Source organism: Hippoglossus hippoglossus, chromosome 3 (assembly GCF_009819705.1).
Source record: "Hippoglossus hippoglossus isolate fHipHip1 chromosome 3, fHipHip1.pri, whole genome shotgun sequence".
Taxonomy (NCBI): domain Eukaryota; kingdom Metazoa; phylum Chordata; class Actinopteri; order Pleuronectiformes; family Pleuronectidae; genus Hippoglossus; species Hippoglossus hippoglossus.
In genome coordinates, this window is record NC_047153.1 from 4,444,223 (window position 1) to 4,461,582 (window position 17,360).

Consider the following 17,360-nt stretch of genomic DNA (forward strand, 5'->3'; position numbering starts at 1 on the left):
AGTAACTGTTTAAAATGTAAAAACTGTTTTATACTATGTGTTGCTTCATGTAACTTTGATACAGAAACAGGTCATCATCACTATGCAAGTACATGTTGTCTAGTTGTGTGTGTGTGTGTGTGTGCACCTGAGTTCCTACAGACAGAGTAAACATTTATGGTGTTTTTCTGCCACCTCCTGTCCTGCGGCAGTAGTACAGGCGGAGTGGATCAGAGGAGCTTAAATACCTGTTGCTGCCTCTGTACAACACACAGCATGAGACTCAAACTATTCTTTTCCATTCCACAACACACAAACATGTTTTAAAGTCAGTGACGGGGAATCAGATAAATGACGACTGGAAGAAAAGTCTTTATAATAATTGATTCTATTAATAGTACTAGACTTCATTTGTTTTGTTTGCACATTGCTTTTAAACACCACAAAGATACGTCACGACTCCTGCATCTGCTCGACTCTTATTTCATTCAGTGATTTTCCTGTTCAATCATCTGCTGACTGATGACATCATTCATTTCCTTTTCCTTGGTGGCCTGTGGAATTTTAAAATCAATAAGGATTTCCTATCTTTAGGGTGAAGTCTGAGATGCTCAGATTTAAAATCAAACAGATACAGGTACATTTAAATTCCCCTAATGCCTTTGCACACATCAACCCACATGGAAATCAGTTGAGCACTGTTGATGATTCTATTTAATTCATTTTAATCCTCCCTCAAATCCCACGTATTGTCTCCTGACGTGGCAGGACGTGTTTGACAGGAAAGTCTGGTTGTTCAAACTGCACCTGTCCTGTTTCCTCATGGGAGGAGCAGCACGAACACACGCACACTTCCTTGTTGAAGTTTCCTCAAGCTGGGCATCACGTACATAATCCAGGACAGCTGAAGGTATGGAGACAATTTCTAAATATCACAGCAATAAATCCAATGAAGAAAAATACAAATCAAAACGTGATTAACTCACTTCAGCAGGTTATACATCTGGTTGGTAATTGGATGAGAGGGTAAATGCAACAGTGCAACTTCAGATGGAGCAGAGAGGAAATGGATGGATGAGTAAACTAGTTTCAATATTAACAAGCTGGAATTATTTATTTTAAAGAAAAGCGCATAAATGAAATAGAGTGAAATTAGTTATTTTAAGGAGCCTGTGTCTTTAAATTAATATAAAGAGTTAGTTCAAATGCGGAAGTTGTCTCGCTCCAGATTTCTGGTTGGGGCACCTGCCTTCAAAATAAAAGCATTTATTCATTCGTTCAGTGAAAAGTTGTGTGTCGTGAGACAAAATGTAAAAATGTGGCTCGGTGCAGTGTAAAATTTAAATCCAAAATGTATATAAATTTCTTCCACATACTCTTTCATCATTATGCTTGTTGTTTTGCTTTTGTTAAATTATTTTGATATTAAAATACAGTGGTACTTGTACAAGAATAAAGCTGTACTTGCACAAGAATACAGTGGTACTTGTACAAGAATACAGTGGATATCTGCGAGCATGGGTTCTCCTTGCTGCTTATCCCCTAAAAAAAGTATTTATCACTATTCTTGGTTAATCACGACTTTATTGTTGTAAAATTACCATTTATTTATCCTATTATATATTTAAAAAAACAGCCTGTGGACACTGCACTGATGTCATCGCTGTTTCTTTCTTGTGTTTTACTTCATACCCTGACATGCTCTATATTTGGGCCTTGGAATTAAATACAGTTGTTTTGAATTAGTACGCGAGGAGTGGGGGGCGCTTTTATTCTGAAGAGGTCTGACCGGAAGTGTTAGTTGTTGTTGCCCCAGGCGGAAGTCATGTCCGTGAAGTTCCCTGTTAGCAGTTAGCACTTAGCTTCCGTAGCTAAATGTAAATGCTCCGCTACTCTAACTCCGGCCGGACCTTCCCGCTCCGTGTCGCCATGAACAGGACGCACATGAAGCGGTTCAATATCTTGAAGATGGCGCTGTGGGGCTCCGGGGGCTCGGAGCCGGGCGGCCAGGAGGAGACCTTCCTGTACCGGTCGCTGAAGATCGCGTCGGTGGTGGCGCTCTACTGGTTCATCTCCATCACGATGGTGTTCCTCAACAACTACCTGCTGGACGACAAGGACCTGGAGGCGCCGCTGTTCGTCACGTTCTTCCAGTGCCTGGTGTCCGTGGTGCTGTGCGGCTTCATGCAGCTGCTGGCCAAGCTGTGCCCGTGGCTCATCGACTTCCCCCCGGTCCGGTTCGACCTGAAGACGTCCCGGGAGGTGCTGCCCCTGTCCGTGGTCTTCATCAGCATGATCACCTTCAACAACCTGTGCCTGAAGAACGTCGGGGTGGCCTTCTACACGGTGGGTCGGTCCCTCACCACGGTGTTCAACGTGATGCTGTCCTACGTGATCCTGAAGCAGACCACGTCCCTGCAAGCTGTCATGTGCTGCGGCATCATCCTGGGTACGTGCCGTCCCTTGTTTATTACTCATTATACTCTATTGTTTATTACTCATTATACTCTATTGTTTATTACTCATTATACTCTATTGTTTATTACTCATTATACTCAGTGGTCTCCAACCTTTGCGAGCCCAGGATCACTTTTTAATTCAAAACGTAAACCGAGATCTACCACCCTGATGTCTTCCAAGAAACCCACTTAGGAGGCTCATACTTATAAGTTTTTTTGGCAATTTCTGTTAAAGGCTGAATGTACGAGCATTAATATACACAAAGAAAGGCGGTTGTGCAACTTTATCTATTCAATGCACAATACTCACATTAATACCAAATTCATATTTACAGCATCTGTTCAGTGCACAATATTTAGCTTCAGTTCAGCAATATGTTCTGCTACTGCAGCACAAGGTTTTTACATAAGATTTGCCTTGAATATGGCCATAAATATGAATATTTCCTTGTATGAAAATAGTCCCTTGTACTCAAATAAATACAAGTTCTGTACAGTATGAAGCCGTGTGTCTTCCGCTCCTGCTAATATTTCACAATGAAAGAAACGTTGCTTTTAATTTGAAACGCATACAGAAAGTGCTTTTAACATTTTAAAATGCATGTTTGAGACATAATTTCAACAGATAAACATTAAAACTCAGATGAAATATCATTTTCTCTGTTTATTCTTCTGTGAAACACAACGTTTATCTGTTTATGACACAAACGTATTTACAACTCCAGCGTTTCACTTTCTGAAACCATTCATTTGTTCTAACGGGGCTTTGATTGTTATCAACAGACCAGAAGATGCACGTCTTCGTACCGTAGTGTCCTGGTGTTTAGTTTAGTACATAAAAGGACTTGTTTTGAAGGAGATCGACAGTGAAGACTGCGAGATCAACCGGTAGATCAAGATCGACGGGTTGGCACCACTGCTCTATTGTTTATTACTCATAATACTGTGTAAATACTGTAATACTGTTCCTGAAGCTAATGTGAGTATCTGATATGTCCTCAACGAGGTCAGGGACGGAACGTAAAACCTGCCACTGTTAGTGTTCTTCAGTTAGATTCATCACAGGAGTCACCACAACAGAACAGGGTTGTGGTTTTATTAGAATAAAGTCGTGGTTTTACCAGAATAAAGTTGTGGTTTTACCAGAATAAAGTCGTGGTTTAACCAGGATAAAGTCGATACATTTACATTTAAGTTTCTAACTCTTTAAACAGCTAATATTTGCATTGTCATATCAGTCAAACATACGTACCATTGTTCAAGTTATATTTGATGTTAGGCTGAGTCATTGTTGACTCATGATTCATTTAATGTCAATACAACATAAAGGGCATCCGATACGTTGCTGTTTCAGAAAGTATATGTTTGGAAATGTGGCAGAAGATTAGTGCTGATCTGTAAACCTACACAAGTCTCCTGTCAAGCAGATCCGGGAAACGTTTGCATTTGCAGGATACGACACAAACTTAAGCTTCAGGAAAAGTAAACTTCCTTGTACCTGAGAGGAAACTTGTCATCGTCATACTGCTACACACCTGGACAAGAATTCCAGGGGTTGAAAGAAAAGATTCATATTCAGCACAAAAAAACATTATTATTGTTCTTTAAAAAGGGGAAACAAAGAATTGTTGCAGCTCTAGTTTGATCAATAATTCAATTTGTGCCTGAAAATATCCATTAATCCAATTTAGAGTTAATAATTTGTATGGCTCCAGTTGTGAAAAAGCTTTATTGTGTATTGATGTGACTGATATCCTGTGTGCTCTGTCTTCTCAGGTGGATTCTGGCTCGGTGTGGACCAGGAAGGTGTAGCAGGGTCCCTCTCCTGGTCGGGGATTTTCTTCGGGGTCATTGCCAGCGCCTGTGTTAGCCTCAATGCCATCTACACCAAGAAGGTGATGCCAGCAGTGGACGGTAACATCTGGAAACTGTCCTACTACAACAACATCAACGCCTGCCTCCTCTTCCTGCCGCTCATGCTCGTCTTCGGAGAGTTCGGTCGTCTCTACAGCTTCAACCGTATCACTGACATGGGCTTCTGGGGCATGATGATCTTCGGAGGAGTGTTCGGTTTCGGCATCGGCTACGTCACGGGTCTCCAGATCAAGTTCACCAGCCCGCTCACACACAACGTCTCGGGGACAGCGAAAGCCTGTGCGCAGACTGTCATCGCAGTGGTGTATTACTCGTCGACCAAAAGCCTGCTGTGGTGGACCAGTAACATGATGGTTCTCAGCGGCTCGTCGGCCTACACCATCGTGAAAAGTCGAGAAATGAAGGGCAGCCCCCGTAAAGAGCCTCAGGACTCAACCAAAGAAAAACTGCTTCCAGAGGAGAAAGACGGCGTTGGAGTTTGACCACCGGCTGAGAAACGTGTAGCATTTGTCCGTGTGGTGAAATGATGTGAACTGATGACACAGTAATAATGTGATATGATGTGATACTTTTCCTTCGTGGAATCAGAGTGGGGTTTGTGGGTCTTATTTTTTTGTATGCACCTTAACTCAAGGTGTAAAGGAATTTGTACATATTATTAAATTAAAGCTTCATATTCATTTGAGGCCTCTTTTAAATTCTTTTTTAATAGAGAAAAATTATAATGTGTCTTTAATGGTGTAAGCTACGAGTGAAGGAAAATATATGACGTTTTTTTATTCAGCGGGAGGGGAGAAAACATTTACTTGGTATCACGTTTAAAATAGCTATTTAATTCTGATTGTTATATTTTTAATAGAAGGGATGTTGAACATGCAAATTGCAGTTAATTATGAAAAATAATGAAACAATCATGTCAATGATTTGAGCCTTGGGCTATAAATCTATTAGTTATCGCAAATATGAATAAAGCCAATGTTTAATTGCTTGTTTTTTAACAAAGGTTTGCAAAGTTCATGTAGCTGCTGCTGCAGATCTTAGTATCTGTGTCTCAGTGGGAGTCCCCACTGTGCATTTACGTTGTTTGGTTATTATCAATGAGTCTCCAAATGGAATATTCCTCCGGGCAACATGGAGGGTTGAAAATAGCTCAGGGCACCAGGGGTAATTACACGAGCTGAAAAACACTGGTCTCTGATGTCAGGAGCTCATTTCAACAGCGAGTTTGGCCTCGTGACATAAATGAAAGTTTTGTAACTGTCAGAATTGGGACACATAATCTCCCAGGCTTCCATCTTTCTCACGATCAGTGTTGAGTCCAAGACTTTGATTCAAAGGTTTCAAGAATCAAAAAGAACCCACTCGTGTTTCTGTATATGTGGTTGTGAAAAAGTCCCTTAGTTAATTATTGCCAGCACGTTTTCAGTGTGTCACAGTTTTATCTTGTGTGCAGGAACATTTTATATTATATGTTATGTTGTAAACACCTGTTGTAAAAATGATTTCTTACGTGGTTAAATATCCTGAGCAGCCATCTCGTCAAACTGAGACTGAACCAAAAGAGCAAAGCTGCAAGTTGTAAAACAAAAGCAAGGAGCTGAAAGACACTTAACATCTCACCCTTTGTTTTTATACCATCAAATAAGTAATTAAATATATTCTTAGTGTGAAAGTAAACACCTGAATACATCAGCGGGAGAAGAACTACCTCAAACTACAGAAACCATCTTTCAGGAAAAAAATTAAGACCTATATACTGCCGCCAGCCACCAGGGGACGATCAAGAGGCTTTGGCTTCACTTTTAGGGAGCAGTCATGTCGTCCATCTTCATATAGAGTCAATGGTTTTTCCCGTTCCCCCTGAACTTGGTCCTACATGTTGTTGAAACACTTTGTGGTTTTCACCGATGCGATTCTATGGGAGATCTATGTCCTCCATCCATCTATCATCCATATCGCTTATCCTTTGAAACAACGGGGCTGGAGCACATCCCAGCTGGTGAACGTTCATGTTCACCTAGGTCGTGGAACAGGTTGTCAGCGGATCACAGGGCTGACAGACTATTCACACCTATAGGCAACTTGTGTCAAAGTTACCTGAGCTGCATTTCTGTGAACAATCATAAAACAAAGAAGAACACAACCAGAGTCCCAAAGTGTCTCAATCCTGTCTTGCAAGAACAAAATAAAAGATAATAGTCTTTCTAAAGAGCAGTTGAAGTCACATCTCTCCGTCAGTCCATCTGCAACCTGCTGTAATGCAGAAGATGAGAACTGGTATCACAACATGGAATCTCTCAGGTAACGTAATGTCTTAGGTAATGGAAAAGCAGCCCTGGTCCTGCGATGGGCTGTGACGCTGCTATCAGCCTCATTGCTCCTGGCAGATCCGCGGAGACTGACATCATAAACATTTGAACGGGGTCATTACAGGCAACATCTGGTATTTGTCTACAAAGAAGCTGCGAAGCCGTCATGTCTGGCGTCTGGCAGCTGGTGTGTGATGACACATCAGTAAACTCGTTTGTCTTCGTGCTCGTGCACGCACGCACAGCGCATATTTTATATTTCTAATGACTGACTGTTTGGAGCAAGAGGAAGCTTCTGCAGCTTCCAAGAAAAAAAACATGTTTCCTCGAATCCTCTCCCTGAACTGATAGATTTTATTTTTCCTCTGCACTTTCTTCATCACTGCTTTTCTCATTAGCTTGTCTTCATTTCCCCTCAAATGCTCTTTCCACTCACTTTGCCAGCGAGTGTCCCCCCCCCCCCCCCCCGTTAGTCACAGTGTGCTCTGATCAGTCTGAGCTCATAACGGGAGCAGAGAAAGTGGAACCAGTTGCAGATGGAACACTGATTGGGAGCCGAACAATCGCAAAGCAAATGAAAACATCCCGGGAGGAATGGGTTAATGATTTCTGTCCGTTCTGCCGAGATGGAAGAATTCATCATCCGCAGCTACGCAGTGTTCTGAGCAGGAGAGGATGATCTGACTCGGAGCTGGAGATACTTCCTCTGAAGCCTTGTTGGACGGCTGCTGCAGCTGAGATGTTCCCTTTCCTCACGAGGAAGATGAACGTGGCCCCTGAGCTCTGCTGCCTCCTCTTAAATATCTGTTTTTGTGTCACAGCTTGGCCACGTGGTGAGTGAAAAAGCATTTGTCACAGCTTCGATTGAATGTTGTTCTTACTTTACACAACTTTATATTGATTGCCTTCATATTTTGTTAGAATTCTGCTAATTTTTTTTTACAGAGAAGCCTGTTTACTGATGTGATGACTAACTGTGGAGGTATTTATTGGTGATGAGTCATTTCCTCTGCTCCCAGTTCGTGCAGCAGACTGAAATCAGAAAAACACTTTTCTTCTCCTGCTTCAACCTCTGTTCAACCCTCTATTGTTAATAAATGTAGATATCAGACGTATTAGCGAAGGTTCAATATCTGGGAGGATTTGTTATTTACACTTAACACAGAAATCCATAGATATTGATGGGTTGAATTAAACATGGGACGATGACAATTAGCTGTGGCCTCATCTGAATCAGGGGCGTAGGAGGAGCAAAGCAGGGAATGGCCCGGGGCCCTGAGGACCAATAACTAAGAGGTCAGATGTTTCTTGTTAAGTTTGATCCAATGGTCTCTCGTCTGGTTTCCACAGCTCCCACAGGGGACACCTGTCCGAGCGCTGAGTGGAGCATCATGTGTCGTCCATGTTGTGAGTACCACCTGATCCAGTGCCAGTGTCCCTCCAAAGGGTCGAGGGTGGGTTACACCGTCCCCTGCTGCCGCAACGCTCTGGATCAGTGTGACCCCTGTATCATCCACCCAGGTACTCTCTCACTGTGGCTCGTACAAAGTGTTGTTGGTCGATGACCTGAAATCGTTACCGTCGTCCTCTTTGTGCCCTTTGACCCCGCGAGGCTGCAGCCTGTTCGAGAACTGCAAAACCTGCCACAACGGAACGTGGAGGGCCAACGACGACTTCTTCGTCAATGGGAAGTTTTGCACCGAGTGTCGCCAAGGCTGGAGTGGAGGGGACTGTAAAAGTGAGTTGCTGTAAGCGCTTATCTTGCTATAGTATAGGTCTGATGTTCTGAATATCATCGATGATAAGAGAATGCATTGATCACATGGGGCAAACACTGCATTTGCCAGTTTGGTGTCAATGTGGTTAGTGAACATTTGACATTTTAAGTTTATATGCAACTGCTGACAAGTGAGTGTAGCCAGTGACTGCGACTTATATTCGATTAATTCAAACTTCTTCATGTATTTCAAAGTTTTACAATCTTAATTTATAATTTCCAGCATGTATATTTAGACATTTATTTTAGTCTAAAGTCTAAAAACATAATCCTCCACTTAAGATTACATTTCTTTAATATCTATCATAATATATAATATACACATTATTTTGGGGATGTAATCTTTATCAAATCTGTGTCGTCACCCTTTATAAACTTCAACTACACATTTGTAATACACCACATGCTCACTTGGTGGCGACAGCGTCCTTTTTTTGTAGTATCTCCTTTTTTCTTTTAATAAACATAATCATCAGCATAATGTTTTGCCGAAGCTCCCGCAGCTAAATGATTTGAATAAAGTGTGGGCTTGTGACGCTCATGGTTTAATAATAGATGAACACAAACAGGTTGAACACGTTGCCACTCCTGCTTTTCACTGTGAAACCTTTCTCTGGTGGAAAAATACCTCACACCTGATGGAGTTATTTCACACAAGAGGATCCATTGTGCTGCTTCTGTTGTCCTGAGCAACCTGTGTGGTGTCTCACTGTCAAACTGATAAAAGATTTTTAATTAAATTGGCTGATTTATTTGACTGATGATTTGGTGAAGGAGGAAACCTTTGTGTATTCTTTTAAAATTCCAAAGAAAACCTTAAACCCTCAATAGTGAAGAGTGATAGAAATCAAATTAGAGAATTTACCTTATCTTGTTTTTGCTTAATTACTCAGTAGTCAATAATCATGGCTTTTGAAGTTGGTGGTTGTTTCCCATCATGTCTCCACCTGCCACATTAAAAACACACGACCCGTGAACCCATGAATTTACCAATCGGAAGTGACTACGTTTCTCTTGCAGCATGTGGAGGCGTCATCCAGCGAGCCCAGGGTCTCGTGGTCCTGGAGAGTTACCCGACAAACGCCCGGTGTGAGTGGAGAGTGCGAGTGCAGAGGGGCAGAAGCATCGAGCTCAGGTGAACGTCACTCCTCCACAGCACAGAGAGAGAGAGAGAGAGAGAGAGAGAGAGAGAGAGAGAGAGAGAGAGAGAGAGAGAGACCAGTTTCCCAAACTACACAGACAATATGTATTTAATCTGAAAAGCCCAGCATGTTTTTGAGAGGACTTGCTGAGCCCCTGGTGATACCAGAGTGAGTCAAGCCGTCAGAAGATGTTACCGTCTCTGTGTTTGACTTCCTGGATTCCTCGGGGTTACGTTTGGCTCCAGTCGGGGAAAATATTTACCATAAACACAGCGAATAAGCAAGTCGTACATGAGCGGCATCATTGGATCTCACTCGAAACCGTGTTCAGATTAGAGTGAGGAGTAAATACCTGGAACATGAAGTGACATGTGTGTTAGTGCAGTACTGGACCAACAACCCACGTAGAGTGTGGTGCATGCTGGGAAGGGCCGAGTCCCTGAACATGATAAGTGATTATTAGTAAGTTGTCGGACTGTAAACTGCCACATGCATGAATGACTGGGATCATTTCTACCATCAGCCAAAGAGGTTCTGATTCAGCCCCATGCATTTGTTTGTTGGTTGGTTTGTGTGTCTGTAAGCAAGATACAACAAGAACAACACAAATTGTAACCTCACCATAAAATCTCTGTGTGTTTGTGCTGCAGGTTTTCTCTGCTCAGTTTGGAGTCCGACCACACGTGTCGTTACGACTACGTCGAGGTGCGCAACGGCGATGACCTGAGCTCCCCTGTGATTGGCCGGTTCTGTGGGGATCAGCTGCCTCCACCGATAAAAAGCTCCGGGAATCGCCTGCACATCCTGTTCACCTCAGATGGCTACAACAACTTCGATGGATTTGCTCTCACTTTTCAGGAGAGTTCAGGCAGGTATAATATATATATATATTGACACGGCATAGGAGAAATTACACAATCACTGACCAGTTTAATCAACTGCTTCCTTTCAAAGGTTTATGATGTGTGTCTTACTTTGAGTGAGAAAGTTTCTGCATTATATTGAATTATAAATCAAGACAGATTCATTTTTGTAGCATGTTAAAAACAAAAGTAGTTGATTCCCAGTGCTTTACATTCATGGCAGAGAAAATAAAAAGCAAGTATGGATAAAAATTTACTGTACAAGTAACTGTGCGACAAAAAAAACAAGATAAAAGTAAATTAGATACAAAAATTAGGGGCATTAACAGAATCATGAGACAGAATCAGGCGGAAATAAAAGCAGAATTAAAAATACATATTTTTCTATATGCTGTTCCTTCTTATTTTGTCCACACAGTCTTGGCAGAGTCGTCTTATTCCCCGTATGAAGCTGGTTTCCTCTGTGGAGTCCACATACACAGAATACTACCGCACCAGTCTGATTTATTCTTTTTCATGGTATACTGAAGGTGTCTACTTCAGATATCATGAATACACGATGATTCTCCGCTGCCCCTCCATGCATAGTGCAGCACCTCTCTCCTATGAAATGCAGCACATTTGCTTGTGGACTTTTTCTTTGTGTGTGTGTGTGTGTGTGTGTGTGTGTGTGTGTGTGTTCAGCGATGTGAGACGGGCAGTCAGTGACACAGATTTATCACACTCACCTCTCTCTCTCTCTCCGTTTCTCTGCAGCAATTCATGCATCTAACTTGCATCCCATTTATTCTGTGTTTTCTCCTCATGGGCATCTCTCGGCCGCTCACCAAACCGTATCATTTCACCGCTGCTGCTGCACGAGAGGGCGTTCAGGCATTTTTTTCAGAAAGATTTCTGGAAAGATTTACATCAATAAGTTACAGAAGAGTTTTTCTTTTTAAGCATAGAACCTCTTCCCTTGGGAAAAAGAAGGGGCCTTTGAAAAGCTACGAGATAAAAAAAAGATCAAACTAAAAGGTGGTGGTTTTCAGAGATGCTTCAGTAAAAGAGGTCAATTTCTCTCTCAATGTTAAATTCTGTCAGGTTGAAATAACCTTTTTTTATATTCGCTGCATAAACTTCTGGTTAAAAAAGTCTCAGTCTGTGTTTTTCCAGCTGTTTCTGAAATTAAAGCCTTGGACAAAAAATAAATGTAAATGTTTCAGTCCCTAAACACATTTTTTCACCAAGACCCATGAATTATTCTCCCTAAGATTTTGCAAACATATTGAAAAATTAATCCTGGATCTGCCTCCTGATACAGGCAGAGGGTTTTGTAAAAGTTTGCAAAAGAACCTGCGTCAACCTTCAAACCGTCAATCACCTCCAGTGCTGCAAATAAATCATTTATTTAAACCCTTAAAACATATATTTTCTATATTTACTCAAAAAAGGTGTTATCTTTTTACCTTGGGCATCTTGACACGTTGTACGATTTAAAAACTGTTTCTATTAAACTGATTGAAAAGTGACATTTTATTACTATTTAAACATTTCAGTCAAAAATATGCTGAACACACAACAATACATTTGTATTCATCACATTTTCAACAATTCAAACCCAATATGTCAAATATCTGCAGAGTGGAAGATGTGTTTTTTTGTTTTATCATCTGTATTTTTCATATTTCCTCATATATATATTGTACTTTTACTTATTTATTACTTTTACTGATGGTTATATTTTTACAATCTATAGTTTTAATACATTTGTACAATCAAATGTCCCCATAGTGGGACAAATAGAGGATTATCTTTACCTGGTCTCATTTTCAAACTTCATAATCAGTTTTTTTACTGTTGATGGTAATAAAATGTAATAAAACTAACCTGTTGATTGAGTGTAAGTTTGTTTTCTCCTCCACTTCAGCCTCTGGGGATCCAGGGTGTGCACCTCCAGATGAACCAGTGAATGGATACTCGCTGCCAGTGTACGGCCTCCAGCAGAAGCTTGTGCTTGTGAACTACCAGTGTCGTCCACCTTTCACTCTCAGCGGCTCCCAGCAGAGGAGCTGTCTGCCTGGTGGCCTGTGGAGTGGCACCGCTCCCACGTGTGTGAGAGGTACTTTCTTCCACCAGGTTTTCTCTGGGCTTCATTTCTGATACTAAAAGCCACACGGTGCATTTGCTGGGAAATTCTTCGTCTCTCCTTTATTGCTCACACAGGCCAGACGAGCAGAGTCCAGTGTGCCCCTCCACCCAAATTGCTCAACGGCTACTACAGGCCGGCTCAGGACACAGCGGGGGGCGCGGAGGCGGAGACGATGGAGTTCTTCTGTAAAAACTCCTTCGTTCTGAGTGGAAACCACCAGAGCACCTGTCTCTCTAATGGATCCTGGAGTAGCAGGCCACCAAAGTGTGTGAGAGGTTAGTTGTTTTCAAGAACACACCAGAGGTCGACCACTCACACGCGCTGGTACACACACGATGGTCACACACGATGTTTCCACTTCATCACAAAGACGAACTCCAATTGTGTAGTTGTACCTTCTGATCATCTTTATTCATGTTATTGAAACAGTGGAAGTGATTCCTATATAACAACAGTCGCTCTTTTGATTTGCAGCCTGTCGAGAGCCCAAAGTGTCTGAACTTGTGCGACAAAGTCGACATGACGTCTCTTTGGACGAGCTTCCTCGTGGCTTTCACTCAGTTCACACGAGCATCAAGTACAAGTGTGCCTCGCCTCTCTACCGCCACACGGGGAGCCCCCGGCGCACCTGTCTGAAGAGCGGCAGGTGGAGCGGGCGCCACGTCTCCTGCTCGCCAGGTGAGAGCCGCCGCAGGTCACACTGTGAAGTGAAAGATGAGTTAATGTCAATGTATATTCTTCTTTTAAGTGAGTAATGTGAAGCATTAAATAGATGAAAAGTTCAATAAAACATGTTTCATCAATGTAACATACCTGAGTGTGAAGGGCCTTGAAGTATTTATTACAAATGTCCTTGTTGCTACAGCAGAATTATGTCTAAACCTATATTCTTCACATATTACTGCAGTTTTACTTGTACCTTTTGAAACTTCTTCCTCTCTGATTGTTGCTTTTTCCACAGTTTGTGGCAAATTCGACACTTTCAGTCCTCACAACCTCTCGGAGACTCAGTGGCCGTGGCACGCAGCCGTCTACGTCCGCTCGCCCCCTGACCGCACGGCCCACGGCCACAGGTCCCAGGGAGTGAGCGGCGGACGGGAGGCCTCGGAGGAGTCCACGTTCTGGCTCCTGGCCTGCAGCGGGGCTCTGCTCGCCCAGCGCAGCGTCCTGGTGGCGGCTCGGTGCGTGGTGGACAAGGACGAGCAGCGGCCGCTTCACCCTGCGCACGTGAAGGTCGTGATAGGCGTGCAGCAGCAGCACCAGGCGTCCAGGGCTCAGTCGAAAAGCCTGCACCACCTCAGGGTACAGCACAGTCGATAACAGCCCACACATCTGAGGGAAACTCTCTCACATGTTTGCATTTAATTACTGAAAATAACTGTTTCATTGTAAAAGGTTTGTGTTGATGGTGGATTTTATTCCATTTAATTAAACAACATTTATTTTTACTTTTAACCTCGAAGCATAAACATGTTTTCACATAAAGTCTTCCACTGACACTGGTTCTATTTTAAACATTTCACAAAGTTTCCCTTGAGCAAACAGCAGATGCAATGAAGAATTAAGCAAGAAATCTTCATTAAATAAATATAATCCTCTGGACAGGGTTTTGTTTTTACACGGTGACAGGGAGAAATCCTTCCGGCATCAGCATGTGCACTTAAAGCTTTACCGGGATACAACTGTATTTGATTTGGGTTTTAAAAATAAGTGCACAGCTTGATGCATATTATCTGATCTCAACACTTATTGCAAAACTGAAAAATGGTGGAGACAGGTTTTCATCAGGTATTCTACTTTTTAATTCCATTTTTCTCTTTTTCCTCACCAGGTCTCAGATATTTTAGTCCATCCAAACTTTGACTTCACACCAGACGCCAGCGTGGCCGTGCTCAAGCTGAAGGACAAGGCCAGGATCAGCGAGCGCGTGCTGCCGGTGTGTCTACCCAGAATGCACGGCGGAGATGTGACGGAGCGGCAGGCCTACACCTCCAGGTGGATTCCACCGGACAATCACAGGCACCTGAGCCGCTACGCTGCCCCGAGCCAAACGGAGCTCGTTGAGTTGAGTGATGTGGCTCATTGTGAAGAAGCTCGGGGGGGAACACGTACCGCAGCAAGCACACTGTGTGTCGTCGAGAGGCCGTCCAGTCCTGAAAGCCCTTGTGCCGTCCCGGGCCTCACCACCCTGCCAGCTGTGTTCCCCCCCACAGGTCGAGTCTTGTCGGGTCAAGAGGAGACTCGGGGAGCCTCCAGCAGCTCGGGCTGGCAGCTGCTCGCGTTGGAGGGTTTCAGCTACGAGGAAAACAACTGCCACCGACAGACTCACTCAGCTCAGACACGAGTTGGCAGTTTTCAAGACTGGATAGAGGATAACATGAATTGAATATGTTTATCATCTTTAATCTGAAATTAGTTAAATCTCAGAGTTGGTGCAGACAAGTTGTGTGTTGTGCTTCCTGTGTGTGTGTGTGACTGTGTGAGGTGAGATCTGTTTAAACGGTAAAGTTCTGTATTTGGGTCACCTCCACTTCAAACACAAGGTGCACATCCACCTTCTTATTAAATCTACACCTTATGGGTATGTGGCTTATTTTTCACAATAAATTCTGTCGATAATCCTTTTTTCAGAAAATAAATTCCCCATTTTGACAGTTGGACTTTTTAAAAACTTTACTTGTTGTCCTGTTTTTGCTGATTTCTTTTGCCAAGTCAGTGCCGAAGCCACTGTCAAATCTAAAAAAGTGCGCAGGAGCTCAGAGTGTCCATCCTTTAATTCCACCTCTCCGTCCTGCTGACGTGTCCTTGGCCGCTGAATCTCTGTCGGCTCCAGGCCTCTGACCTCTGACTAACCAGGAGATAACAATTTTCCAAGAGGGATGAGTCTCTATCTGCACATCGAGTCGTAATGTTCATGCTGCAGGAGTGCAAAACGTGCATGTATTTATTTTCTGCTGAATTGATTTTATTATTCAGTTTACATGCATACTTTTAATTTACACATTAAAAAACATGCACATTTAGTCGTCAGTTTAAGAGCACGATCACGGAGGGGCCATTCGCCCTTACTCTGGAGCTATGCATGTGTGCACGTGCATTGGCGGCACACCGTGTACAGACTGCATGTTCATCTTAATATGTACAGTTTGTCTGCAGCGTGTTTGCATGTGAGGGCATTGGGAAACAAACACACTGAGAGGATTTGCTAAACTTAGCTCTTACTCCTGAGACGCAGACACCCGCTGGGCCGTCCGCGGCTTTGTGCAGGACACCTTTTAATCCCAGCCAATTAAACAATGAGTATAGTTCAGTAGTCACTCTCTGCGAGGGGGAAGACAGAATAAAGCAGGAGGGATTCTGTTGCTTTCTTCTCACACAAAGTAAAGTCACACACAGAAGTCGAGGCTAGTAAAATGCCTCATTGATTCAACTGCAGAAGAAAAATTCAGTGGCTCCGCCGCACATTTGAGAATCAAAGAAACGTAATGCATGCACTGTAAAAACAAAGGCATTTAAAACTGTTATGTTTATGAGGCGATTTAACCGACGTTGGGCCTTAATGTCTCCTACTAGCAGGAGGTCTCCATTTTACTGTCTGGTGTCACGCTGCTTAAAACAGGGGCCAAACTCTGCTAATCTGCTCCTCTTTAACCGAGAGGAGAACACCCCACCCACACCTGACGGGAGGTGCTGACCTCTCATCTCGAGTCCCCACCCCTCAGTCTGTGCATCAGTGTGGATGTGCAGGACGCTCGTTTAGGTCGCAGGGGGGAAGGAGCAGGGATTTCTGCACCTTAGCGCGGGAGAGGAGGAGAAACCTGCTGCAACACCTGTATGAGCTCACTCCACAGACTCTGCACATTATTGATTTAAGGAAATTACCTTTTTTTTTTTCAAGTCAGGAAAGAAAATTTAAAGAATGCAAGACTTCCACAGGTGAGAATTATTATTCAAGGATGTTATGAGGTGCAGAATTAGACGATACTTTTCTTTACATGTTCATATGCGTAGAACTTTTACAAATAACTTCCATCAGTGTTTCTTCCTCATGCTGGTTTCTTGGTTCGAGACAATTCAATCGTAGCTCTTGATTTGCTGTGCTGTTAGAGCTGTCACCCATTTCTACAGATACCTGAGTGTACTGGTTGGTGCTGTGCTTGGTTTTACTCCCACTCCCCTTCTCCTGAATCAATGGCTCATTGCAGGTCACGTTAGGAAACTGGCGAAATGCCTGTACCAGAAAAAAAAGAAAAAAATCATCATCAGCGCCCAAAGTCTTGAAATAAGCTGCGTTGGTGAGAGACACATCTGTTCGTGAATTAAAAGATTAATGACTTTACATCTCGGGACAGGAACGAGTCAACTCATGCATTTTTTTTTTCTGGAAGTGACAGTTTCTTAAAGCAATGCAAAACTGATGGCCCCCGGGCCACATGTGCATCATTAGAGATACTGGCGCTCTTTGAGATTCAATCCCCCCCCCCACCCACTCCACACACACACACACACACACACACACACACACACACACACACACACACACACCCTTCAACTCAAGAGAAGATGAAGTTCAAAAGAATCGCCAGAAGGATTACACTGTGGATCCCAAGTGAAATTAACTGGATGAGTTGCACATCACTTTTCTTTTTTCTCTCTTTCTGCGTCTTATTAGTGAACGTGACCAAAGACACGATCACATCTTCTTTTGACACAGTATAAATTAAACAATGCATTTCGTACCTTCAATGCAACTTTGTCGTCCGCGTGTTCTCTGCAGACTCTGACACACAGAGGAAACACACTCAGTGACAGACGGTGGATAAAG

General features: G+C 43.0%; 2 protein-coding genes and 1 long non-coding RNA gene across 6 annotated transcripts; 2 read left to right on the top strand and 1 right to left on the bottom strand.

The window, feature by feature from the left end:
• The first annotated feature begins 792 nt into the window (after nucleotides 1-792).
• slc35c1 (solute carrier family 35 member C1) lies at nucleotides 793-5,115 on the top strand. 3 transcript variants are annotated; one of them, XM_034581137.1, is made up of 3 exons: nucleotides 793-889; nucleotides 1,917-2,428; nucleotides 4,215-5,115. In XM_034581137.1, the coding sequence occupies exons 2-3, from the start codon at nucleotides 1,924-1,926 to the stop codon at nucleotides 4,793-4,795; spliced, it is 1,086 nt and encodes a 361-aa protein (XP_034437028.1). In that variant the 5' UTR covers nucleotides 793-889; nucleotides 1,917-1,923; the 3' UTR covers nucleotides 4,796-5,115. The 3 variants fall into 3 exon arrangements, with proteins under 3 accessions (XP_034437028.1, XP_034437027.1, XP_034437026.1); XM_034581136.1 differs by lacking the exon at nucleotides 793-889 and having other exon boundaries at nucleotides 1,815-2,428; nucleotides 4,215-4,815; nucleotides 4,857-5,115; XM_034581135.1 differs by lacking the exon at nucleotides 793-889 and having other exon boundaries at nucleotides 1,815-2,428.
• Nucleotides 4,922-5,205, bottom strand: LOC117759180. Its single transcript, XR_004613443.1, has 2 exons — nucleotides 5,084-5,205; nucleotides 4,922-5,043 (listed from the first exon to the last, which is right to left on the bottom strand). It is a non-coding gene; the product is annotated as an uncharacterized LOC117759180 (long non-coding RNA).
• Nucleotides 5,206-6,869: 1,664 nt separating this feature from the next.
• LOC117759178 (inactive serine protease PAMR1-like) lies at nucleotides 6,870-15,001 on the top strand. Of its 2 annotated transcripts, none has more exons than XM_034581133.1 (10): nucleotides 6,870-7,455; nucleotides 7,973-8,143; nucleotides 8,235-8,360; nucleotides 9,420-9,534; nucleotides 10,192-10,409; nucleotides 12,314-12,505; nucleotides 12,610-12,810; nucleotides 13,010-13,213; nucleotides 13,497-13,837; nucleotides 14,367-15,001. In XM_034581133.1, exons 1-10 carry the CDS (start codon nucleotides 7,362-7,364, stop codon nucleotides 14,919-14,921), a joined length of 2,217 nt encoding a protein of 738 aa, XP_034437024.1. In that variant the 5' UTR covers nucleotides 6,870-7,361; the 3' UTR covers nucleotides 14,922-15,001. The 2 variants fall into 2 exon arrangements, with proteins under 2 accessions (XP_034437024.1, XP_034437025.1); XM_034581134.1 differs by having other exon boundaries at nucleotides 14,410-14,586.
• The last annotated feature ends 2,359 nt before the right edge of the window (nucleotides 15,002-17,360 follow it).